This window comes from Nomascus leucogenys, chromosome 9, assembly GCF_006542625.1.
Source record: "Nomascus leucogenys isolate Asia chromosome 9, Asia_NLE_v1, whole genome shotgun sequence".
Taxonomy (NCBI): Eukaryota; Metazoa; Chordata; class Mammalia; order Primates; family Hylobatidae; genus Nomascus; species Nomascus leucogenys.
Window position 1 is genome coordinate 53,972,219 of NC_044389.1, and position 27,390 is coordinate 53,999,608.

Here is a 27,390-nt window from a genome sequence, read left to right on the forward strand (position 1 = left end):
ACAAATTTGGTTACGCTAGAAACCTGATCTTTAGAATGGCTTTATGCTCTTTATGCAATGCTGAAAGTCTTCAGAAAGTTTGTGTCAAATTTTCTTGCCTTTGTAGTTTATTCTGCGTGATCAGAATAAGTATGGCATAAGTTACTTTATATGACAAGGGCACATATTTTTTTCCCCAGTGCTCAATATAATATGCAAATCAAAAGGACCCTCATACTATCTTTGCTATTGGCTACAGTGTATTATGTCTAACTTTTGAAATGAACAGTGGCATTTTTATTTAATAGGCATCTATTGAGCACTCTATTAGGATCTTGGAAAAAAGAAGCAGCAGGGCACATTCTTCCATAATGTGTAACAGTCTACCAGGGGAGACAGGGCAGACACATTTAGAAACAGAATTCTACAAGGATGTTGCAAGAACAGAGTCAAGTGAAGGGTGTCTGAGGTTCACAGGTGCTGAGGCTTGAAACGTTTCTTTTCTTCTTCTTCTTTTGAACGCAACACTTAGATCACATTGTTGCAGCTAATAAAGATGTATCATAAAATATGAGTACCAGTAGCTACCTGTAATACATTTTGGAGATTTTCATTTTATTGTATCTTTCTTCAGAAAATTATGAGCATTTCAATCTGTTAGTACTCTGCAGTTGTATATCAATTGGACTCAAATTGCTCAGTCTCTGATTTTCAGGCCTATTTATTTTTTTCCTTCCTGAGTATTATGAGAAACCTAGGTTTTAAAGGTAGCTGACTTTGCTGTTGTGGTGAGTTATGCTTAAAAATTGGAAAAATAAATTATGATGCATTCTTGGATTAACTATTATTTACAGTTTTCAGGAGATTTTAGCACTGTATTTTATTTTATCATTATTATTTTTATTTGGTTGTATGTTATCTGGAGGGACCGTTCCAGTGCTTTTTGTGATCTCTCCATGAAAGTCTCTGAGAATTGAACATTTATACATTTTTGTGGAGAACCCTGTGACCATGTTTATCTCTTTTTTTGGTTTTGCTTTTCACCTTAGTTGCCTGTCTTTTGAAGCCTGCCATGCTGGCAATGATATCACATATTTCTGGTGCTTTTTGTAACTACCAGTGTGGACACCAATTGGGTGCCCATCTGAGTAGCCCTGGGTGCCACCCTGAGCTCACCTGTGTGTTGGCCTGAGCACTGCTGGTATTGTAGGGAAAGTCAATGATTGCTTCCTTTGGGCAAGCAGGTGCTGCAAACCTGAAAATATGTAATTTTCTAGACAGTAAGCAAGGGTGTGTTTAGCATTATCCTTCTTGGCTGTTTAATAGCCATTATCTAATTTAAGGAGAAATCACAGCATCTATGCAATCTGTCAAAAAACATGATGACTTAAACATACTTAATATATTTCTAGAACCAAAGTAACAGTTGCCAGAAATGTTGAAGAAATTAAATGTCTTCTCTGAGCAACTTCAGTTTGTGGGCAATGCATTGTGTGTGTTAAAATGCACAATCTTTGGTAATTTTTCAGGAAACATTTTCTTATCGATTATTTCTCACAAAATAACATGTTATTTGTGATTTCTCTTTCTCCATCTCTCCTTCCATTCCCCACACTTACCCCAAGGAAAATCTTAGGGAAATTAACACAACTAAGGAGAAGGCTTTCTTCTTGTTACTGGGAACACTGTGTAAACAAAATGATCAGAAGAATCTCTTTTAAATCTTGAAAAAGTGTATTTCTTGGAGCTTGGAGCTATGTAAAGTTATGTTTATATATTTTTCTACCTCAGTAGTCGGTAATCTCCTGAATGAAGTGTCTGTATCTTATTCATTTTTTATGTCATCAGTATCTAGCATGGACTGATGCAGAGTAGGTACTCAATGAGAAGTTGTCCAAGAGAGCTGAACAGTTGCAGTTATAAAGACGAAAAGTGATAGAGAAAAAATATTTGCTACTCAGAATTTCCAAAGAATTGTCTGAAAAATGTGAAAAGACTTTGAGCCAAAATATGACAAAGAAAACTCGCATTCAGAATGTTTTTCTTTGTAATTTGTCTTGGCAACATTTATTCATTTGCACACATCCATGTGGTTGTTAGATTGCTTTCAAATAATATCTTTGTATGACAGGGTGACTGCATATACTTTTACCACAAAATACCATCACAAAACAGTTTATCTTTTTATAATTATGTTTCGTCTTTTCCTTTACTTACTCCTACAGATTTTCGGCTTTGGGCAGATTCAGAAAAGATTTATCTTTTATTTGCTTTTAACAATATAAAGACATAGTGATTCACCTATGATTCTGTATTCTGTAAATTTAGATCTGTCATCACCATGCTTTATTTAACATAGAGAAGTTTTTATATATTACCTGTGAAACTCCAAATAATTTGTAAAATTAAGATATCAAAATGGTATATGATAGCTCACACCATGAGGTTGTTTTTAGCAGGAGGTAGAAGGATACTTTGGGTCTGTAACACAAACTACTAACAATAAATTTCTGTCCATCCTAATTGCGAATATACCAGTTTTTAGCAGTGACCTTAATGTTGCTGCATTCTGAAGTTTTAAAAACGTGGGTATGTTTAACGGCTCCCCAATGAATCTGAGCAAAAACCTGAAGAGTTGCAGCTCTGCCCTAATTTGATGGACAGATTTTTCACAAATCTCTATTGCTAAGAAGATGGAACATTTGACAATTTAAAGTCATGTCCCCCATAAGTTGAGAGTAAACACATTAGTACTAGTGTCACTTGAATTTATCTGTTTTTTATTTTATTTATTTATTTTTTCGTGAACAGCTTATAATGCTTTATGGAGCTTATCAAAGCCACATGGTGATGACTCTCAGGCCTGGAGTTGTGCAAAAATGAGCTTTGGCTCTTGCAGCTAAGGAAAATTAGACACTAAAAACCAGGGACTTGTTTTAGAATTACCTAAGACAGGGTTTGTAAGATTTACAACCAAATTCATGGATGTGATGATTGCAGTGCTCCCTCACCAAGGAAGCCAGCCAACTGTCAGGATGTCTCACTGGTTGTGTATGAAGACAACTAAGATGCCATCTGAGAAAATCTAAGCTTCCAGCCTTTGCTTGTACAAGTGTGTCTGCCCTCAAAGAGTCATTCCAGCTTTCTGTCTTCTGTCTGAAAGAATAATTTAGGTCTAATTTTAAAATTATCTAATTTTCCCCTAAAATTTTGAGTTCTTTATCTCTATTGTTACTATTCTGGGGTTTGGAACCCTCTGGCTTTTTCTCTAGTGGGCTGTTCACTGAGCTTAGATTTCTCACTTGGTTAGATTCGGGGTTAGTTTTAATGTAGTCACCATCCTGTGTTGAATCCTCAGGATCAGGAATGGATCTAGGCAGAATTATGTCTGACTGGGAGAGTAGCCAGGAAGAGGCCCAGTCCTCTGGAGCTGGGCAGAAGGTGGGGGTTGCCCTTGCTGGGAGCAGAGGGTGAATACCAGTGCTGACCTGCTGTCAGAGGGGCTCACCAGAAATGAGAAAAACCAGATGGTCACTAAGACCAGAGTTGGAATCCACAGGACAGAGGCACAATGGGGTTGGAGAGCCATGGGATATGAAAGTGTGAGGTAGAGGTTGAGATTAGATGAATGAGATGAGGTGGGCCATATTCCACAATGGCAATGACATTTTCTGTGTGCACGCCTTTGTGTGTGTGCACATGTGTGTGTGAATAGGGTAGCAGGTGTAGTTTTGGGTAGGCCAGGTCACATTAAATAAACTGGGATGGGGTAGGTACTAGGGAGCTGAGCAGAGTGATTACCATGAGGCTGAAGCTCCTCTGTTGCTGGGGGAAAGTGTCCAAATGTGAGAGAAGTAAATACAGTCATGACTTGCATAACGATGCTTTAGTCAATGATGGACCACATGTATGACAGCAGTCCCATAAATTTATATTATTGTATTTTTACTGTACATTTTCTATGTTTAGATACACAAGTACTTACTATTGTATTATAATTGCCTACAGTATTCAGTACAGTCATGTGCTGTATGGGTTTGTAGATTAGGAGCAATAGGTTACACCACATAGCCTAGGTGTGTAATAGGGTGTACCATCTAGGTTTGTGTGAGAACCTCTCGGATGTTCACACAATGACAAAATTGACAAATGATGCATTTCTTGGAATGTTTCCTGTCATTTACCAAGGCATGACTGCATAAGACCTGATGATAACTCAGAATTCTGTATTTTCCTGCATACAGGGTGTTGCTGATTTGGATCTGTTTGTCCCTTCCTTTATTGTCATTACTAGAAATAATCCTGGATTTTACCTCATAAAGTATTGGCTCATGAGTGCCACTCTTGACATGTTACAAGGAGCTGGTAAAGCAGACATAGGGAAGCCTCTGTTCTTGTTTTTGGGACTAAAACAGAAGAAAGCTCTGCTTTCAGGCTGGTGGGCTTGAAAGCAGAGGCCTCTTTTGTAACCACACAATTTGATCTTACTGGAGTACTGAGTTTTCATGGCATACTAATTGCTCTTTATTAAGAGTCATTTCTGTGGCTGTCATTATGATTGTGCACCTTGCTGTATATTGATAGAGTAAAAGATGAAAAGGTGAGAAGAAAATCTCCCTGATATGGACCGAATGTCTGTATCTACCCCGACCCCCACCCAGAGTCATAAGTTGAAGCCCTAATTTCCAGTATGATGCTATTTGGAAGTAAGACCTTTGGGAGGTAATTAGGTTACAAGGGTGGAGCCCTCATCAATGGGATTAGTGCCCCTGTAAGAACACACATCAGAGAGATGATCTCTCTTTTGGCCATGGGAGGACATGGTAAGAAGGTGGCCCTCCACAAGCCAGGCAGGAAGGTCTCACCAGGAAAGGAATCAGCTAGCACCTGAATCTTGGACGTCCAGGGCTTCAGAATTGTGAGAAATAACTGTCTGTTCTTTAAGCCACTCGGTCTATGATGTTGTGTTATAGCTGCCTGAGCTGACAAGACACTCCCTCTTCTTTACACCCCACTTAGGCTGCTCCCTTGCAATATTTTTGTTCTGGTTCAGTTGGCCACTTAGCATCTCAATCATTTTTCTTGACATGGCCCCCAGGTACCCAGATGTACTGGAATTTTGTGTGGAGAACTGAACTGTGCACAGGCTACACCTTTGATTCTGTACTGAGGGGTGTAGAAGCGCTCCCATCTGTGGCCTCCTAACTTGGTTTACACAGCCCTGTATACAGCCCTTCAGAAGTGTGTCATCCTCAGCCTAGGATGACGCTGGCTGATGGCCCTGTAGGGAGGGAAGAGGTTTGAAAGGGAAAGATAATTAAAGCAACTTCAGTTACATTGTGGATTTTCTAGGATTTCCAGGTACATGTTAGCATTTCCTGATCAAGAAAGTTGGTGATCTCAATTCTGTTTTCCATGAACGCATCATCATGGCGAAGGCTGATGGGGGCAGAGAGACAGGATATATGACCCTTGTATATAACACAGAAGTCAGGGTTGTGGTCCCGCCACCACTTGTACCCTATTGTACGTACATAAAACTATCCCATATCTTTACTCTTGTGGGCTTTTGGTTTTGTTTTGTTGAGTTCTTTGTTTATTTTTTGCTGTGTACTTAAATTGATTCAATAAGCCATGTGATCTGAGCAAAAAAAGAAAGTTGGTGAAATAATAGATTTATTTACTAATGTTTCTGAATCTTTTTCATGTCACAGAGTGCTCAGTAAATAATAATATTTGCACGGTACACTGGGTAAACAGTCTAGACATCTTTTGGCCTGGGGCTTGGGCTCTGCCTGGCCCTGCCTGGCAGCTCCCAGGAGTGAGGGGCATCTCCACCCACTTGAAACTTACTCCAACCCTGGTTTGGAACCATGAGGATTCACAGTTGATGCGGTAGTAGCTTAATGTATTATGCAGCTTTATGCATTCTATACTGGAAGCTTGGGTTATGATTTTGCTTTTGCTATGATTTCCTAATGTGCTTAGGACTTTTTGTCTGAATTATCTGATCTCTAACCCAGAGTCAATATGTTACTTATCTTCTTATTAGCAACTAGGCATGCTGAGAGAATAAATAAATAGTGTGTAACTCTTTGAGTATCTTCAAAGTAATACCCTATGCTATTACAACGGTATCACAAATGTTGGATCACAAATGTCATTTAGTCCATCCTTCTGTCCTCTCCTCAATCTTGTTGATAGTACAGGGTAGACTAAAACATCACAGCTGGGTTTCTTTATTTCCCCTGAATTTATTAATTCGCTCCTGACTGCTTTTTTCTTGTTTTGTTTTACTAAGAACTTTGTGTTCTGGTCCTGTCCAAGGTGCAGATGGTTATGCTTTCAAAACACCTTATTGTCATAATAGCACTCATTTCAAATAATACTCTGCTCTCGGTTTCACCATTTCAAGCACTATTCATTTGATTCTTGAGGAGAAGGTGATGCTCTTCCACTGATCCTCCAGGAAGGGTCTGATCCTCCAGGAAGGCTCCATCCACCTCGTTCCTTTCCCAGGTTCGTAAGGAGGGTGGCAGTGTCAAATGAACCCCGTGCCAAGCACTTTCACGTTCAGTAAGGAGAGCATGGGTTTTAGAGTCAGACAGATCTAAGTGTGAATTTCCATCTCTTCCCTTTTAGACTCTGTAACCTCGGGACATTAACTTTATGGTTATGGGACTGTGTTTCATCCTATGTAAAGTGGAGCTAGTGGTAACTACTGGGTGTGTGCTGCTGTGATGATCACAAGTGAACCGTCCCAAAGGGGCTAGCGAACAGTGGGTGCTCAACAAACGATACTTATAATTGTCATTATTGATAATTCTGTAATGCATTGTACAGAGTCAGTTGTTTTACCAAACAAAATAAATTATTATCGCTTGTCTACCAACTTTGTCATGTCTATTTTTTTTTTTTTTTAAGATTGAGTCTTGCTCTGTCGCTCAGGCTGGAGTGCAGTGGCGTGATCTTGACTAATTGCATCCTCCGCCTCCACCACAGATTCAAGCAATTCTCCTGCCTCAGCCTCCCAAGAAGCTGGGATTATAGGCGTGCACCACCAGGCCTGGCTAACTTTTGTATTTTTAGTAGAGACGGGGTTTCACCATGTTGACCATGCTGGTCTCGAACTCCTGGCCTCAAGTGATCCACCCACCTTGGTCCCCCAATGTACTGGGATTACAGGCATGAGCCACCACTCCCAGCTATCACTTCTATTTTGAGAAACCATTCATTTCAGAAAATTAGTTCTTACCAAAGATGTGTTAACTGAAATACATTTTTTTCTTGCTTTCATTCCTCTGTCACTTCTATTTTTAATGTTTCTTTTATTCTGATTTTTAAAAATTGGCATTTGGGGTCATTTTTAAGTTTTATTCTTGTCAAAAACATTACACAAAGAGGTCTGTATTTCCCAGGGTGACCACCTTTCAAAAATGCCCAGCTGGCCCATTTCCATGCCTCAGCCATGTGCCCAGTTAGTCCTCTGAGTATTATCAACAAGTTGAGAAATTTGACCTCTGATATATCAAGAGGCACATGCTTGATGATTTCTTTCCTTGATTCCCTGCAAAGTTCAAAAGAGAGAAGCTCCTCTTATCCTTTATTCTTGGCTTCCACCTTGGAACTAATAAGCTTAGAAAAGACTTTGGAAGACTATCTGGTTATCTCTCCTGCTCCATGCTGAGGAGGTAGCATGGCATGGAGCACTGGAGTCAGAGCTGGGTTTGAATTCTCTCTCCGCCAGTTGCTAGTAATGTGACCTTCATGAACTTGTGCCGGGTGGTAGCAATTTGACCTTTATGAACTTGTGCCTGTCTGGGAGAAATTAAGGACTTGCTGCATAACAATACTAGCTACGTGCCTTGTCTACCCGCTCTATGCTAAGTACCTACCATGAAGGGTGCTTTTGTGTCTGTTATCCCATAGCTTCCCCACAACTGAACAATGTGGGTATTACTAAGTCCATTTTTCAGATGAGAAAATTGAGGCTTAGAGAGTTGGTAACGTGAATTACATTCACTTTATAAAAATTCTTTACTAATTTTGTTTTAAAGAAACTGTGTGAGTGGGACAAGATTGGGAGAATAAGAATTGAGCAAGAAATACCACTTTAGATTTGCTTTGACATCAAAGTTTTTTTTTTTTAAAGCAATTTAATCCTTACTGAGACTGAATAATATGTTTCTACTAGTGAATGGGCTGTCAGCTCCAATGATAAAACAGTGCAAATCAGCAGTATAATGGAGCAATAAATGATTTGGGTACTAACAAAATGGCATTTATGGGCCAGGTGTGGTGGCTCACGCCTGTAATCCCAGCACTTTGGGAGGCCGAGGTGGGTGATCCTGAGGTCAGGAGTTTGAGACCAGCGTGGCCAACATGGTGAAACCCCATTTCTACTAAAAATACAAAAAATTAGCTGAGTGTAGTGATGCGTGCCTGTAATCCCAGCCACTTGGGAGGCTGAGACGGGAGAATTGCTTGAACCTGGGAGGTGGAGGTTGTCATGAGCTGAGATTGTGTCACTGCACTCCAGCCTGGGCGACAGAGTGAGACTCCATCTCAAAAAACAAAAACAAAAATAAACCACCAACAACAAAATGGCATTTATGTAGCTTAGCGAGTAGTTTTTATCTGTAGATGCTTATTATATGGTTGCTTTTCAAAGACCATTGTAAACAAAAATGATTCTATGACTGTAACAGAAATAGGAAACTCTCAGCTGGTCATCACTTCTATTTGGTATAAGAGTGGCATCATATGTACTTAGCTGGCATTTCCTGATTGACTGTTGGTTTTTATAGAACTGGAAGCAGAGGCAGGAAGACTTACAAAACAGACTCTGAGGTCTTCATCAAGGCTGGAATGTGGTAGTGACAGTCTGACATGCACTGCTTTTGGCTTTTCTTCCTTTTTGGCTTTGGCTGAAGCTGGTGAGCTGGGGGGACTGTGAAAGTTAAAACAAATGGAGAGTGTAGGGAAAGTGATCTTTACTTTTTCTAAGACTCTTCTTGGCAATTGGACTTTTCTTCTGATATTTACAAGAAGAAATAATTCTTTCTTTTTTACTAGTGGCTTGTAAAGTGATCCAAGTAGGTAATAGTTCATAAGCAAGTCCCAAATCTCCAGAAAGGAGATGTCATGATACTGAACAGCTCTTTAAGAAGTGAGTGATGTTTTACTTTGGTCTTTAGAGGTCTGTGTTTATCTAAATAATGGAGAATTGAGATAATGAGAAAAGCAAATGCAAAAAGTTACTTTAGACAACATGTATATGTAATTTCTTCTTAGAGTTGGTTTGTCTCAACTGGTTATGGTTAATTTTATTTGTGGTTATCTATTAGAGGTAACACTGGTATTTATGCTCTAATTTCAGTCATTTGTTGGATGACCTTTCTAAACAAATGCATGTGCTGCTTCCAACTTAATTTTGGAATGCTATCACTTTATATTTATTATTTAGTTGTTTGAAGCTCAAAATGTATTTCACTGTAGAAAGCAATATTAGAATGATGCTTAGTGTTCCAGACCCATTCAAATCCGTACAAGCCTATTTCACCCATAATATACCTAAAACAGTACTATTAGCACTATAATATTATTAGTAATTTTGATACTGTAAGCTCATAATCTATATGGGTTGTATCACTTAGTAGCTGTGTGAACTTGACAACTTGCTTACATCTTTAAATCTCAGTTTTATCATCTGTAAAAGGGGGATGATAATAGCAGCTATTTCATTGACTAGTAGTCAAGCTTAAATAATTCATATAAAGCACTTATCATATTAAATTTTATTATTATTTCTATAATTTGGCCACATTTTCAGAAAATTGAACTTTGTGAGTTGGCCTTGGAACCTAACCAACAAATGTAATATTACTTCCTTGGGAAAAATAGATATCCTGTGTTTGGCAAGAAGGGAATATGCTGTCACTGGGAACATCCTTCTTCTTCTTTTCCCTTGTATCCCATCAATGTCTAGTAATACAAGGGACTGTATTAGTTTTTGGTGAGTTTTTATTCTTCTAGGATCACAGGGAAGCTCAATTTTCTGCAGAAACATCGCAAGAGCCTCTAAGTGTTCAAGTGAAAGGAAGAGTAGCACGTCTCTCACTTTAAGTCAAAAGCTAGAAATGATTAAGCTTAGTGAGGAAGGCATCTCAAAAGCCAAGAAAGGTCAAGAGTTAGGCCTCTTGCCCCAATCGTTAGTTAAGTTGTGAATGCAAAGGAAAAGTGCTTGAAGAAAATTAGAAGTGCTACTCCAGCGAATACACCAATGATAAGAAAGTGAAAACAGCCCTTGAGATTCATGCTAAATCTACTCTGCCTGTGCTCTGAAGATGGAACAGCACAGCCTAGATGACAGTACATCTGTTTATAGCATGATTTACTGAATATTTTAAGCTCACCGTTGAGACCTACTTTCAAAATTTTGCTGCTTATTGACAAAGTGCCTGGTTACCCAAAAGCTCTGATAGAGAGGTACAAGGAGATGAATGTGGTTTTTATGTGTGCTAAAATAACTTTCATTCTGCAGCTCATGGATCAAGGAGTAATTTCGACTTTCAAGTCTTATTATTTAAAAATACATTTTGTAAGGCAATAGCTCCCATAAATAATGATTTCTCTGATGGATCTGGCCAAAGTAAATTGAAAACCTTCTGGAAAGCATTTACCATTCTAGATGCCATTAAAAACATTTATGATTCATGGGAGGATGCCAAAATATCAACAGAAACAGAAGTTTAAGAGGAAGTTGATTCTAACCCTCATGGATGATTTTGAGGGTTCCAGACTTCAATGGAGAAAGTAACTGTAGAGGTGATGGACATAGCAAGAGAACTAGAATTAGAAGTGGAGCCTGAAGAAGTGACGGAATTGTTACAACCTCATGACAAACTTGAATGGATGGGGAGTCACTTCTCATGGATGAGCAAAGAAAGTGATTTCTTGAGATAGAATCTGCTCCTGGTGAAGATGCTGTGAACACTGTTGACATGACAACAAAGGATTAGGATTTAGAATATTACATAAACCTAGTCGATAAAGTAGCAGTACGGTTTGAGAGGATTGACTCCAATTTTGGAAAAAGTTCTACTGTGGGTAAAATGCTATTCAATAGCAATGCATGCAGCAGAGAAATACTTTGTGAAAGGAAGAATCAATTGATGAGGCAAACTTTATTGTCCATCAGAATTGAGGCAAGACCTTCCACTAGCAAAAAATTACAACTTGGTGAAAGCTCTGGTGATTGTTAGCATTTTTTAGCAATACAGAATTTTAAAATTAAGGTATGTGCATTTTTTAGATATAATGCTATTGCACACAATAGACAACAGTGTAGTATAAACATAACTTTTATATGCATTGGGAAACAAAAATTTCATGTGACTCGCTTTATTGTGATATTTGTTTTATTGTGGTGGAGTGGAACCGAAACTGCAACATCTTTGACATATGCCTCTAAAGACATTAAAAATATATATAACCTCACCACCGTTATCATACCTAATACAATTAATAATAATTCCTTAGTACCATCTAATACCCAATTAATATCCAAGCTTCCTTGATTGTCTCAAAATAGTTTTTTAAACAGTTGATTTGTTTGAATTAGCATCTCAACCCGTGTGTCACATTAGATAGTTATGTCTTATGGGTGTCCTTTTTTCTCTCAGAGTTAAGGAAAGTGTTTTTATTTTATTTTTTTAACTTTTATTTTGGGTTTGGGGGTACATGTGAAGGTTTGTTACAGAGGTAAACGCATGTCGTGGGAGTTTGTTGCACGTATTATTTCATCACCCATGTATTAAGCCCAGTACCCAATAGTTATCTTTTCTGTTCCTCTCCCTCCTTCCACCCTCCCCGCTAAAGTAGACCCCAGTGTCTGTTGTTTCCTTCTTTGTGTTCGTAAGTTCTTATCATTTAGCTCCCACTTACAAGTGAGAACATGCACTATTTGGTTTTCTGTTCCTGGGTTAGTTTGCTGAGGATAATAGCCTCCAGCTGCATCCATGTTCCTGCAAAAGACATGATCTTCTTCTTTTTCATGGCTGCATAGCATTCCATGGTATATTGGTACCACATTTTCTTTATCCAGTCTGTCATTAATGGGCATTTAGGTTGATTCCATGGCTTTGCTATTGTGAATAGTGCTGCAGTGAACGTTCGTGTGCATACGTCTTTATGGTAGAATGATTTATATTCCTCTGGGTATATACCCAGTAATGGGATTGCTGGGTTGAATGGTAGATAGTTCTGCTTTTAACTCTTTGAGGATCATCTTACTGCTTTTCACTATGAAGAAGAGTGTTTTTAAATTGGGATATAACATCCTTCCACAATGTGGACCACTCCTGTTTGTACAAACAAGCGGCTAGAACCAAACACGGGGTGTCATTCTTACGGCAAAGGATGACAAGCTCAGGGCATTTTCCCCCAAAGTGCAGTCAGTGTAACCATGGAATCAGAAAACTCGTAGTTTATAACAACTTTAAATGTATTCCTTTTTTATTTAAGGTATCAATTTGAATCGTGGGTGTTAAAAAAAAAGACACCAACAATAAGCTGTATGCTATTCTCATGATATTCACATATTAATCATCTGCTTTGGCATCTTCTAACACTACGTGTTGCCATCCCTGGGGCAGATTTAGGTAGGCGAGGATTCAAGTGGCAACAACTTGAGTCATGAACTTTGAAGCTAGTTTGGCAGAAGTTGATAAAGATTATATTAACAAGTTAATGCAGATTGGCCTTTGTCATGAGCACTGAAACATTGCTCAGCACGTTCACAAGGCAGAAGTCAATGTCAAGGCTCTGAACCCTTGGGATGAAGTCTCCTAAGGTGTGTTGATTCATTTTTGGATCTGCAGAGGATTGGGTCAAGTTCTGACATGGTGCTATAGGATTCTGATCCAGCAGACCCCACCTGTAACCTCTGTGCTACACTAGCTGTGGCCCCAGAAAGACCTTCTAAGCAGGTTTCAGGAAGCACCTTAATGGAATTGTTTATATAATGACAGAGACTTGGGTAAAGACTGTAAGCTTGAGGAACTATCACTCTATTGCTTAGACTCTCCAGTGGCTTTCTAGTTGTTCAGAGTAAACACCAAAGCCCTTCATGCAGTAGCCTTCCAGACCCAAAGCAGCCTGCCTCTCCTTTACCTTCACCTCTCTGATTTTATCTCCAGCCCTCCTGGCTCACTGCACCACCTACTGGCCTTGATATTCCAGTAATCTTCCAGGCTATTTCCTGCCTCAGGGCCTTTGCATTTGCTGTTCTCTCACATAACTGCAAGTCTCACTTCCTTACCCTTTTCAATCTTTGCTCAACTATCACTCCGAGTGTTGAGGCCTTTCTTAACTACCTATTTAAAACTGCATCACTCCCCAGTTTAACCAGCATTCCCTAAATCTCTTTCTTGCTTACATTTTTCCATTGCAGTATCAACTTTTAACACATTATGCAGCTGATTTTTAAATTTTGGGTATTGTCTGTTTCCCACCATGGATTCATCCTTAGTGCCTAGAATAATGCCTAGTCATAGCAGACACTCAATAAATTGAATAAATGAATGAGTAAATGAGTTAAACTTTGGAAAATTAGATCACAAGTGTACACTGAGAGATTTCTTGGGAAAAATGAAGGATAAACTTTGAACAGCATTGTGGAAAGAGACATTTTAATAAGGGAACACAGACGAGAAATGTCTTCAATATTCTTGTAATAGTGAACTATGCTCATCAAGTTTATGAGATACAGGTTGTTTTTCTGCTTAATGGTGCAGCCCACATGGTGAGTGATACACTCTTCCGGGTTTTGATACAGTAGTTCCTTGGCATGTGTGAATTTAACAATTGTGATTTCAACTATTTGCTAGCAGCCCTAGAGGGTCATACCATGTAGTGGGTTTGTGCTTTGGTGGAGAACCGTGTGGCCAAGTGGTGAGTGGAGGCTGAGCTGGCAGATGGAAATTAGATGCTGTGTGATACTTGTGAATTGGGGAATTTGCAAAATGGGCCTGGGGAGGGGATGCTCATGAATGTCAGGGGTCTGTATACTCCAATTATTCAGTGAGTCTACCCTTTCACTAAAGGTCTGTTTAATATTTGTGATCCCAGGTTCCTAGAGTTTTTATTTTTGTTTTTGTTTTGCACTGACATTCTTTTTTTTTTTTTTTTTTTGAGACCGAGCCTCCCTCTGTCACTCAAGCTTGAGTGCAGTGGTGTGATCTCGGCTCACTGCAAGCTCCGCCTCCCGGGTTCACGCCATTCTCCTGCCTCAGCTTCCTGAGTAGCTGGAACTACAGGCACCCGCCCCCGCGCCCGGCTAAATTTTTGTATTTTTAGTAGAGACAGGGTTTCACTGTGGTCTCGATCTCCTGACCTCGTGATCTGCCTGCCTCGGCCTCCCAAAGTGCTGGTTTTACAGGCGTGAGCCACCGCGCCCGGCCTGCACTGACATTCTTTTATTTGAGATGCAGAGATCTGTGCTCAATCAGGGTTGAGTGGAATGGGTTTTAAAGAACTTATCAAGTATATAACTGAGTTCAAACTATTTTCAACTTTACATCTGATTCCCAAGAATGAAGCAGAAAATGAAGATGCTTGCATGTGGACCTCCTAGATTGAATATCTGACACAAGAAAAGCCTGCCCAAAGCCAAGTAGGCCGCCCTTTCCCTTTCCTTTGTAGGGTGATCTCACATCCATGGTCCCTTAGTTCCAACGCTTTTAGGAGCTTGGGTCCTCACAGCTCTGTTCTGAGACTCAGGAACTCGGAGTCTCAAAGCCCAGATCCCATTCCCACAGAAGCCCGTCTTCACTGCCCGCTTCTGTTCCCTTCCAAACTCAGATTTTCTCAGTCTGCTTCTGCCCCTCAGGAACCTGAGTCTTCGTGGCCCCGTTTCTGATCCTTAGGAGCCCGGGTCTTCACTGTCCCTCTTCTGCCACTTAGGAGCCCAGGTCCTCACTGCCCCACTTTTACCTCTCTGGAGCCCATGCCTTCACACCTCATTCCTTTCCGCTCCTCTCCTCTTAGGAATGCGGGTCCTCACAATCCTGTTCCTCCCAGACCAACTTCTCTCAGATGATGGAGAACTCACATCCATCGCCGTTCCCTAAGTCCCGTCTGGAGCCCGGGTCCCCACAGCCGCTTCTTCTCTGAGCCTGATCCTCTCAGTCCCATCCTAAGAGCCTGAATCCTCACAGCCCCATCTCATCCACAACCTGGTCCTGTGAACACTGACCCACTGTAGGTGTCGGTCCTGACTTCCTCCTCCTGCTCTTGTTCCTCAACTGCCAGGGCTCAAGACTCCCCAAGATATTTGGAGAGTTTTAACAGATCAGTCAAATTGGCTAAAAAGAGGCAGCTTGACATTGAGTGGGTAAGAGAACAGATTTTGGAGCCAGTCCTCCTGGGTTTGAATCCTGATATCAACAGTTATAGCCGTGTGGTTTTTTTGGGCATGTGACTTAATCTCTCTGTGTTTCAGATATGATGGTGATAAAAACAGTACAAACCTCATTGGATTGTTGTATTAAATGAGCTAATAATATTTGTAAAGCAATTACAATAGTAACTAGGACATAGTAAGCACTACCTAAGTGTTTGCTAAATAAAAATAAAGACATTAACTTGGGGGGGATTGCTCCAGGATGCTCCAATCTTTGGCCAGTAGGCACACCAAAGTGGGGAAAGAGGTAAGTGATGTAATTTGAAATTATAAGAAGGCATATATGTGAGTTCAGCATTATGAAAAAATATTCTTGAAGATAATCCTTGGTGGGCATTGATGAGTTAATTATGAAAGAGTATAGTAGAGGGGTTAAAACTGTGGACTGCTAAATTAGTCTGCATGCCTGGTCTTCTCATCACATGTCCTATGTGATTTTGGGCAAATTATTTAACTTCAAAATTAGAACTTTAAAGTGGGTGTGTGAAAAGTCCCTACCTCATGGCATTGTCATGAAGATTGAATTAAATAATCATCACAGAGTATTTAGCTTAGTACTTGGCAGGTAGTAAGTATCTAAAATGTGACTTAAAAAATTAATAGATAATGGGCCGGGTGCGGTGGTTCATGCCTGTAATCCCAGCACTTTGGGAGGCCCAGGTGGGTGGATCACCTGAGGTCAGGAGTTGGAGACCAGCCTGGCCAACATGGCGAAACACCATCTCTACTAAAAATACAAAAGTTAGCTGGGCATGGTGGCGCGTGCCTATAATCCCAGCTACTTGAGGCAGGAGAATCGCTTGAACCGAGGAGGTGGAGGTTGCGGTGAGCTGATATCGTACCAGTGAACCCCAGCCTGGGCGACAGAACAAGACTCCGTTTCAAAAAAAAAATAATAGATAATGAAAGTCCCTAATCTCAGTTCCTGCATTGTTATAGGTATTGGCATCCTTTAGCTAGAACCATCAGTTCTTTCCCTGTTACTGAGTCAGATAAAATAAGATGGCATCCAGAAGGAAATAATGCATGTATGTTGCTTAGCACACTGACTGACATGTAGCAAGAACTTAATAAAATTTCAGGAGCCTCATCCCTGCCAGCTGGGTGGTGGTTCAGGATGGGAGATGTGAACACTGTGGTTGCCATGTTGGGTAGAGGTAGGAAGGTTTGGCTATACCCGTTTCAGAAGGCATCTTCTCCAATGTCAGTTCTGTGTGTTAAAGGTGGGTGGGTCAGGGGCTGTACCTGATCAGGTGTCATGGAGCTGACTCCCAGCCCTGTATCCTGGAACAAACTCCTTCTCTTCAGTCCCCATCTGCCTGCCAATCTGCATCTGATCTGAGATCACTGTGAAATCCACAGTAAATGTGCAAAAGTCACAGACTACAATGAATATGAATTAACTGAGGATTTTAGTTATCCATGCTATTGCCATGCTAATTACTACAAATAATTTATCATTGACTGTGTATAAACATAAAATTAAGCTACAATTTCTAGAGCTTAAGGCTTATATTAACATTTTGAATCCTAATTTTATTTGCAGGTGGCTGCCATCCAGCTTCTTTATAGGTTTACCTAAACACATTACAGAGTTTTATTTGTCCAGTTGCAGGCCTGATGAACAAAATTGAACTTTCTTATAACTTTCATGCTGCTTCTGGGTATTTATGATTTTTTTTTAGAGATAGATCTCACTATGTTGCCTAGGCTGGAGTGCAGTGGCTATTCACAGGCATGATTGTAACGCACTACAGCCTCAAAGCTCCTGGGCTCAAGCAGTCTTCCCACCTCAGCCTTCCTACTAGCTGGGACTTTAGGCATATGCCACTGTGCCAGGCTTTGCTTCTGGCTATTTAAAGTAGTTTGTGGTGTGATTTATTTTTAAGTTCATTCATTCTTCTGTTCGTGGAACAAACTTTTATTTAGAACCAAATATGTGGCAGGTACAGGTACCTCTTAATTTTTTTTTTTTAGCAGACCAGGGGAAATTCTCATTTGAATTTAATTTGACCCCTACATTTGAGTGTATAGTTACAGTCTGTGTGGAGAGCTAAGATCTAATGTTAGTCTATAAAGAGAAAATTATATAGTTAAAAATATCCTTGAAAAGTCCCTTAATTCAACCATAAACATAATACTCTTCAGGGAGTATAGCACAGCCATTTTCCCCCCTTTCTTTGGAACAAATCACTATTCCTTCAGTTGAATAACAGGCTAAGTAATTGGAAATTTGGTTGTTTATGGGGTTTATGTTGTTTGAAATACACATTCAGTGCCTTTAGACTTAGAGATCCACTTAATACCAAACATGTATGTGCCCTCACTGTGCCTGTTTCTAACTGATTGATTGACTGATTGATTGATTCATAGTCACTGAATCAATTGATTAATTGATTGATTCATGGTCACTACACATAGTCACTACACATAGTTAGTAGACTATGTGTAGTGACTATGCTTGACACTAGAGGTAGAAAAACTTTAGAAAGACAATATTTGCTCTCAGAGAGCTCATAATGTGGTGGGGACAAGAGCCATGACATACCCAAGTACAGTTGAGTGATGATAAGTTATGATGACAATGCATTGTAACGTGCTATATGAGAAGCAGGCACATTCAGGAAGCCAATGGAGAACAGAGGAAGGAGCATAGCTCTGCTCAGGGAAGGGTATGTCTGATAATGTAGAGAGGCTTCTGGAGAGGTTGGATCTTAAGTTGGGTTTTGAAGAATGGGTTAACTAAGATGATATATTAATTAGAGGAAATAGCATGTACACGAAGGTGTGGTGGACGGTTCAGGGTGTATGGTGTGGGGATAGTAGGACCTGAGCTTACATTTCATGTTAAGCAAGTTGGATTTCATCTTCCATGTAATGAAGAACCACTGAAGGCTCTTTAAAATGAGAGATACCAAAGTGTGTTTTATAAATGGATGGTTTAGAGGGGAATGAGTTCAGATCCGGGGAGGCCAGAGAGAAACCACTGGTGAGAAGGCAGATGGGAATCCAGCCATCCTCCACTCACATCAAACCTGAGCATGTTGGGGCATCCACTGACTAACAGCTGTCTTGCAGGGTGGGCTTTTAGCTATAGATATTCCCTTTCCCGTGATTGTCCTGTGGGGTATCATCCCTTCCTCCCTTTGCTCTTCTTTCCTTACTCTGCTGCTGGTTTGGGTCTGGCTCTTGGTTGAAGAGCCGATGGTGGTGGGGAGGAGGGGACAGAGGATGAACGTGCCCGTCGCCATCCTCTGTGCTGGTGTCTCATATGGAGGAGCCCAGCCTTTTCATCTTGCCTGATTCCTGTCTTAGGATCTTTCTGATTTTCACGCAACAAGCCTTGAAGAAGGGTGATTGAAAGCTAAAAGAGTTTAGAAGGGAGTTTAGAGTTTTTCCTGTCTGTAACAGTAAAACCTCTGAGAAAATGTTGGAAGGACAAAGTACTTGGTTTCTGACTTAGGAAGGAGACTACTCTATTCTACAATGGAACTCTGGTCAGAAGCAGCACACGGTCTTTGTGGAAGCACATGAAATGGTCCATTAAAAATATTAAGGAGCATGTGAGTGTGAGTATAGGCTAAGTCAGGGAATGTCCTGAGGAGTCATGAACGAAGTCCTCCTTTCAGCACTTCATACCATCCCCCACAGCACTTTCTTCCCTCATCTGTCACCTCTCCGGCCTCTGAGCCTTTTCTCACCCCAGAGTCTGTTTCCATCCTCCTATCAATTATTTTCTTGCCCTTTGTTGTTGAGCCTGTTCCAGCCTTTCAGAAGCCAATCAAAAATCTGAAGACAGAGTTTAGGAGACCTAGCCCTAGCATGGAGAGGATGGAAAGGGAGAGTTTGATCCTAATAGTTGAAGGGACAGTTTATCTGTGGTCGTCAAAAATCCCGTGCATTTGCTCATGAGACAGAATCATGACCTCTGTGTCTGTAGGAGTCTTAACACTCTATTCTCTGGGCCCTATGAACTTTATATTTGACTTAACTAAAACTGGTTGGATTTATTTAGGAAATTATTTAATTCCCTAAACTAACTTCTGAAGTGATATAAGCTCATTTTAAAAGACACTGAAGTGAGAGGTTAGTTAACTTTCTAAGCTTACACACAAAGTATGCATCTGGGATTTTGTATTCAGTTTTGCCTGATTCTGCATCTGTGTTGGTGGACCAGCTGATTGTACCTGACCACCATGTAGAATAATGTTTCTAGGGGAAATTAAAAAACAGAGTTACAAATGAGCTTTTTTAAATTGAAAATTTTATTGAGATAATTGTAGATTCAAATGCATATTTGAGAAATTATACAGAGAAGTTACTGGTGCAGAAAAGCTCCACTTCGCCAGATTTTCCCAAGGTTAACGTTTTACAAAGAGGTAGTATAATGTCATAACCAGCGTATTGGCACTGATACAATTCACCAAACTTTATTCACATTTCCCGTTTTACTTGTACTAATTTCTCTCTCTCTCTTCTCTGTCTGTATTAAGTTCTATACAATTTTATCACCTGTGTTGATCCATGTATCCACAGATAAGATACTGAATAGAGCCAACCACAGGGGTTCCTCGTGTTGCCTTTGTTAACAACAAATACCTCCATCTTTAACCCCTGGCAAACATGAATCTGTCCTAAATCTGTCCTTCATTTCTAAAATTTTGTCACTCCATATAAATTGTATTATATAGTTTGTAACATTTTGGGATGAGCTTTTCTCACTCAGCATAACCCCCTGGAAATTCATTCAGTTTGTTGTGTGTATCAATAGTTTGTTCATTTTTCTTGCTAAGCAGTATTCCATGGTATGGATGTACCATAGTTTAACCACTCTTCTGTTGAAAGACGTGGATTAATTCTGGAGTTTTCTACTATACTTAAAGCTGCTGTAAACATTCATGTACAGGTTTTTGGGTGAACATAAGTTTTTATTTCTCTGGGATAAGTGCCCAAGAGTACAAATGAACTTTTAATACAGTTCATAAATCCAGAATTAGATTTGGCGTGATCCTGCTCTGGGTTGCATTTTCACCTTTTATCCAGTTCTCTGAGTCTGATTTTGTGTGGGGCTCTCACCTATTTCCCTCTGGCCCTGGGCCCGTGTAAATTTCCAGGCTGATTAGGGTGCTCCTGAGCTCTGGGAAGGAGATTTGCTTCGCTTTGTTGCTGGCTGATCTCCGGGAGTCATCACTGCCATCAGTCATGCTTGTCAGTTTTGCTGCACCGATGTCCCTTTCCCCCAGTATGGATGTCCAGAGCTCCAGCAGTCTGCACAGTTAAGTCAGCAACTGTGTTCTGTCTTACTTCCTGTGGGAATGAAAGGCTTTCTTAGAGCCCCTGTGAAGTTTTTTTTTTTTTTCAGCCCCTGTGAAGTTTTAAAAGGAATGGTTGCACTTTTTCTTGCCCTTTGGTTCCCTGTAGTGAACACATGTTGCCAAAAGATGGCAGTGCACTTTGCAGCCACTGAGATCACTCTTCCCTGTCGCCTGGGGCTTAGAGAATTGTGTCTTGTTCTTTATGTGTATGTTGAAAATGCGCAGAGCAGATTTTACAGAACAACTAAAACACCAATAAAATGCTGTGAAGTTTAGAATCATGAAAAAAAAATCACGTTTGCAAATGGTTTATAATGGGAATAGTCCCCCACTTCTTAAACATGATTTGAATAGGGAATAGAACTCAGAAATGTATGTATGAGTGTATAATTTTAGATGTCAGTACTGATTGTTATATTCTGTATAGCTCCTGAAGAAGACCTGTGAAATGCTGATTTTTGTCTTTCATCTGATCCAAGATTGGCCAAGTAACAGGGACAGCCTGCTTTTGAACTCTGAGACTGCAGTCCTCAAGTAAAGGCCCTTGTATACACTTAGTTTTCATGGCAAAAATGGCTAATAATAAAACTCTTCACTTGCTAGCATTGGTCACTGCCCTGTGTGCGTCACTTTGGTGTGTATGTGTGGGCATGTGTGTAAAGAACTGTTTAAACATTGGCTATGCACCAGAAAGCTGTGTGAAGTGAGAGATTATGGGGTTCACCGGATGTCATAAACAGACCAAGCTGGTGAGGATAAAGTGGGATGGGTTGAAATACAAGATTAGCTAATAAACTTTAAGCTGCATGCACGGAGAGAACCAGTGATATTAAACTCTGGTATGGGCATGTTAAACACTGGTGCCCTGCTGCTCTCTAGGGTGCCATCCCCGATGCCTTTTGGGATGCAATCAAAAAGCCCTGCTATGAACTTGATCCATGTGCAGCATCGTTAGGTGCAAAGCAGGCTGTGGAAGACAGCGGGCTAGCTCTGGGATTGGGTATACAAACCCCAGAGGGGATCCGCTACACACCAGCCAGTGTGCCAGGGTTGGAGGCTCTGTTTCGCTTCCCCTGGGCTCAGTACTGCAGTCGCTTTCATCCTACAGTTTACAAAGTAGCTGCAGTCCTGGGTGGCAGGGAGACAGGTGGCTCCACGGTAAAGCAGCAGGCTTTTTGCTACTGCATCCTTTGGCAAAAGCTTGGGCTAGGAGGAGAAATGTGCTGTGTGAAGTTTTAACCCTGAAAGCAGATGCTGTTACTATAGAGACAAGTGAAATGCTACAGTGGGAGGCGTAACAGGGGAGGGATGGGAGAAGGGAGGTGGGAGGGCAAGTGAGGCGAATCTAAAGGCTAGCACACTCCAAGACCTTCAACCTTTAGCAGCACTGTGACGGGGCAGGCTTGCATTCTGAAACTTGTGTGCTGGCGGCCTGCCACGTGCTGACTGGCTGAGTGGCAGCTGCTTGCGCTGTGTGGACTAGCTGGTGAGCACGTTGGCAGTTGGCATGGGCTCTGGGGGTGGGAACTTAGAGGGGTGGAATGTAGATGGGTGCTCAAGACCCAATGGCTGACAGTTTTGCACAAATGTTTCTCATGCTGGGCTTAAGTCACCCTTACGAGCCTGCTCGGTGATTAGGACCGGCTGGTGAAAGCCGGTCCATTTGGCAGTAGATTTGACATGTGTTACAGTTAAATCATTTTGGTGTCCCAGAATAACAGAGAATAAGAAAAACCTTGCTTTGGGTGTGGACTTCTGTAGAAAGGGTATAACTTGTACGGTCAGAGGCCTGGCTGAGGGAAGGCATTATTGGCCCTGAGTGGATTTTATACTGACTGGTGTGACCCTTATCCCCGTGATGCTGGTGAGAAGCTTCCAAATCTATTCTGAACTTTGCCTCATGCTGGTGATGTGAGCAACCCAGGGAGCTTTTTAGAAACATGTTCTTCCCTTCTTTGTTTTCAGCAAATGCAGGTTGTATGAAAGAACTTTTAAGAATGGGATTGAGGGCCTGATTAAGGACTGGATGAGTTAATTTCTTCCTATTGATAGAAGGAGGAACTAGTTGGATCAGATGGTTATTTTAAAAGATATCTCTGTCTTACTAATAATAGCAAGCAACTGCTGAGAGGATTTGCAGTGGGGAGGGACACGAACCCAAATAATTGACATTTGTGGTGTAAAGATGAAGAAAAGGTGCCGAATTCCTGTATTTTGTGCAGAAGCCTAGGTGCAACCGGCTGGACTTACTTCTAAGCAGGCATGAGGGCTGCTCTGGAGAAAGGCTGCTGTGGGTGTGCAGGTTTTATATTTTCCATTTGCCTCACTCACCTCTTTTTGCTTCCTACAGGGAAGAGGCTGCTTTGAGATGCTCTGCATTGTCTGTCAGAAAGAACGAAGTTTCTAATTACTTGCTATGTATAGTCTTGGAGGGAATGTGAAATATGCATCAAAGAGCCAAGGAATGCACCAATCATTATTCTCTCTCTCTAACTCAGATGGAACATAGTGACAGTGCCTCAGTTAGGCTGGATGCTTTTCTCAGCCTAGGAAGAGGGTTTTTCTGAACTTTTCTACTATCCCCTCCAGTTGTTGCTGGTTTTCATTTTCTCTTTATTTCTGATTTTCTTTTTCCTTTTAGAGATGGGAATTCACTGCATTACCCAGGCTGGAATGCAGTGCCCTAATCATAGCTCACTGAAGCCTTGAACTTCTGGGCTCAAGCAGTCCTCCCACCTCAGCCTCCCAAGTAGCTGGGACTACAGGTGCACACCACTGCACATAGCTAATTTGGGAAAAAAATTTCAGAGATAGGTCTTGCTATGTTGCCCAGACTGGTCTGGAACTCCTGGCCTCAAGCAATCCTCCCACTCAGCCTCCCAAAGCATTGGGATTACAGGCTGAGCCACTGTGTCAGCTTTTCTTCTTTTACTTCTTTTGTTGTTGCATGCAATTTTGGGAATGGCTTAGGCACAAGGCTAAACGTTTTAGTTAGGAAATTTGAAAAAAAGGCAACAAAAGACTTTAGGACCAGTTTGATTAATGGTGGGGTGCAGAAATGATGTTCCACATGAAATTGTGTTGGATTCTATAGGTTGGAAAGGGTTAGTTCTGATAGGACTGGAAAGGGTTAATGTGAGCTAAACCACTTTTTTTTCTAAAGGGGAGCTGGCACCGTTAATGTACGTGCAGTAGCACAGGGCTTCAGGATTTTGTTGTGCTTCGGAGGTCTTTTAAGAAAATTTCCTCATTAAACTGTCATCCTTATCTATGTCTACAAATGTATAATGGATGGATTCTTGCCTTTGGAACTTATTTGCCTGGATTGCTGAGAAGGTGGATGTGATTGCATTAGGCACCTTGTCTGTCTTGCTCACTGTAACTCTAGTGCCTTGGCTTGTGCCTGCAACATAGTAGTATCCAGTAAATATTTACTGAATGAATGAATGCAGGAAAGAGAAAAGAGAACTACTGAATGCCTCCTCTGTGTCTGCTACTGTGTGTGGTATGTAAAAATTATATTTGGCAATTAGAAGACATTGGTGGTCATGACCAAAGTGCTTTTTACATCTCTTTCCGTCTTTCTCAGCCACTCTGTAGCAGTACTCTCCTCCTTTTGTCACTTCCTTGACATCACTGTTGCCTGGATTCTTACCTCATTGACTGTTTTTGTTCCTCTACTCTGCTTGTAAATGTTGGCATGCCTCAGCACTTGGTCCTAGGTCCACTCCTTGATTTTTACATTTTCTTCCTGGATGATCTCGTCCAGTAATAGCTTCAGGTACCAGCTTTATTCATTGATTTCCTAATTTTTATCTCTAATCCTGAGCCTCTGAGCTCCAGACTCAGACATCTACTTGTATGCCCGATGGCTCATTTTTCATGTGTAATAAGCATCTTATTCTTAAAGTGGCTAAATAGAACTCTTGATTTGTTCCCCAGCAACTTGTTTCTCCCATAGCCTTCCCCTGGCTCCTTCGATAATTTCTTAATTTCTCTTGTCCCCTTACTGTCCATTGTTCACATAGCAGCCAGGGTAATCTTGTAAAAACGAAAAACAGTTCAAGTCACTCTCCATTTTAGACTCTTCAGTGGCTCCCATAACACCTAAAATTCTGACGCCTTTCACTGGTTTCGTGGCCCAATCAGTGTCATCTCTAAAGTTGACCTTCTGGCCCTGTGCAGCCGTACTAACTTTGTTTCTGTTCCTGTTCGAGTTTCATCCTAAACTTGTCTTCATCTTAGAGCCTTTGCACTTGCTGTTCCCTTTGCTTGGAACACATTACCTGCAAATATTCACAGTACTGATTCCTTCCTGTCATTTTTGTCTCTGCTCAGTTGTCATCCAGAAGCCTCATGTGAACCACCCTGTGCCAAGCAGTCCCTGCCTCATTTTATTTTCCACAAAGCACTTAATGCTATCTGAGATTACCTTGTTCATCTATTCACTATTAATTCTTGGGAACTTTGTCTCTCTGATTCACAGATATATTTCCCTCTCTCTGAAGAGTATGAGGAACATAGCAGGCACTAAATAAATATTTGCTGAACCAGTGAATATACTATATCATTTAATCTTCATGGGAACCAGGGGCTTAGGGAAGTTGGTAAATGACTTGACTTCTTAAGTCTTTTTTTTTTTTTTTTTTGAGACAGAGTCTCACTCTTTCTCCCAGGCTGGAGTGCAGTGCCGTGGCTCACTGCAACCTCTGCTTCCTGGGTTCAAGTTATTCTCTTGCCTCAGCCTCCCGAGTAGCTGGGATTACAGGCATGTGCCACCGTGCCTGCTAATTTTTATATTTTTAGTGGAGACGGGGTTTCACCGTGTTAGTCAGGCTGGTCTCTAACTCCTGACCTCAAGTGATCTGCCTGCCTTGGCCTCCTGAGGGATTACAGGTGCCAGGATTACAGGTGTGAGCCACCACACCCAGCCTCAAATCTTCAAGGAATTTTCTTTTCCACTGGAATCTTGATGGCCAAGCCATATCCTGCTTGCATTCAGCTTTCTATTTTTAGTTTGAGTATAGAGAAGGAAAATGATGTATATCAGGATGGGCTATCATATACAAGGCCGATACTATTGAAAGAAGAAATCTTGCAAGTGTCCAGAGGTAATGAGTTTCTTAATGCTATTGTCCACCATTGATTGGTCAGGGTGAAAAGGAAGGAAACAGAAAGGAAGGAAATTTACAGTAATTAAACATGTAGTATGTGCTAAGTCCTGCACTGTGTGCTTTTAGGTATGTTACCTAATTTGAATCTCAAAGCCATCAATGCAAGGTGGATATTATTGTGTTGAGTCAATGCAAGGTTGATATTATTACCCCAGTTTTATAGATGGAAAAACTGAGGCTTAAAAAAGCTAAAAACTTTGCTCCAGGTAGCACACCTGTTAAGTGGTAGAGCTAGATTTCTTAAACCGGGGGCTACCTGACACCAAATTTCTCACTTTTTATGTTGTGATGGTTGCTTTGTGAGATGGATGTGCTTCTAAAATAGTAAGGACAAAAATATGAATTCAATGCACATCCACATAGATTATAACAAATATCTGAAGCACAAGAATAAGTTATACAGACAATATGGAAAACAGAACTACAATATTCAATGCCTGAGCATATAATTGGATGAATAGAATACAGAATGAACATTTGGTTCTCTGGCAGGGCTCATGTACGGTATGACATAGAGCAGCTGTCCCCAGAGAAAGTTCTTTGTTTCTAGACTGGTACTACACAAGCAGCATTTGAGCAATTCAGGATTTCTTTCTGCTTTCACTATAAATAGACCTCATGGAATTCTGTATATCAAAGTTAATGCAATGAAAAGGAGCTGCAGAATATGGAAATAAACCTTAACTCATTCTATAAACTAGAAGCATGTTTGGCATCGGGAGGCCCTAAAAACGCTGTCATTCCTTGGATGGATTCTGAGGTCTTATTTAGCATATGAAATTGCAGAGTAGATCCTATTATGTAAGGAGACAGGAGGACAGCATAATGTGGTTACAAAATGAAGAACTTTGTGCCCTTCAGGGAAGAGTTAACGGGGCAGATATACATAGAGAAAGATGTGTGATAAGAATGTGGAAAATGAATGAATGGGTGGCATGTATCTGTGTGTATTGTCGAAGCCGGGTTGCTGGATAATCCTCAGATGTCAGATTTCCGTAAGGCCAACATGTGACTCAAAGCTTGCCACTCAACAGAGAATACTGGGCTGTGCTGGTATTAAGAGGCTGGCTGGAAGCTAGGCTCCCACTGTGCACTAGCCTACCTCCCTGTCGCTCTCTGCGTGTGGGTGGGTGTGCATGTGTGTGTGTGTGAGGGTATACATTTTATGCAGTGGGTGTTTAAAGAGCTAAGCACTGAAGCTGGATTTCCACAAACGATCATCACGAGCACTCCAGACACACCAAACTTCCTCTCTTGGTATTTTTTTTTTTTTTTTTTTTTTGCTTTCATCCTTTTTAAAAAGAATTTTAAAACCCTAAAGGAGAGAGCCCCCAACGTCCTGCCTACAGGATTGGGATTATTTTCTCTTACCTGTCTATGTGGGTGCCCTCTCAAGGTTAGAACTGAAGCTATGTGGGACCGGCATATTCTCGAGCACCAGATGAGAGGAGCTGCGTGA

At 40.9% G+C, this 27,390-nt stretch overlaps 1 protein-coding gene across 6 annotated transcripts in view; it reads left to right on the top strand.

Annotated features, from left to right (window-relative positions):
* The window catches only part of SLC4A4 (solute carrier family 4 member 4), a 509,200-nt gene that overhangs the window by 149,029 nt on the left and 332,781 nt on the right, over window positions 1–27,390 (top strand). For 3 of the 6 annotated variants that reach the window (XM_030818968.1, XM_030818969.1, XM_030818973.1), the window contains exon 1: window positions 27,025–27,188. The exons of the other annotated variants lie outside the window; for them this stretch is intronic. In XM_030818968.1, the coding sequence (XP_030674828.1) occupies window positions 27,097–27,188 (92 nt within the window). In that variant the 5' untranslated portion in view covers window positions 27,025–27,096. Of the gene's footprint in view, window positions 1–27,024; window positions 27,189–27,390 lie in introns of those variants that run through there. 6 annotated transcript variants of the gene reach the window in all.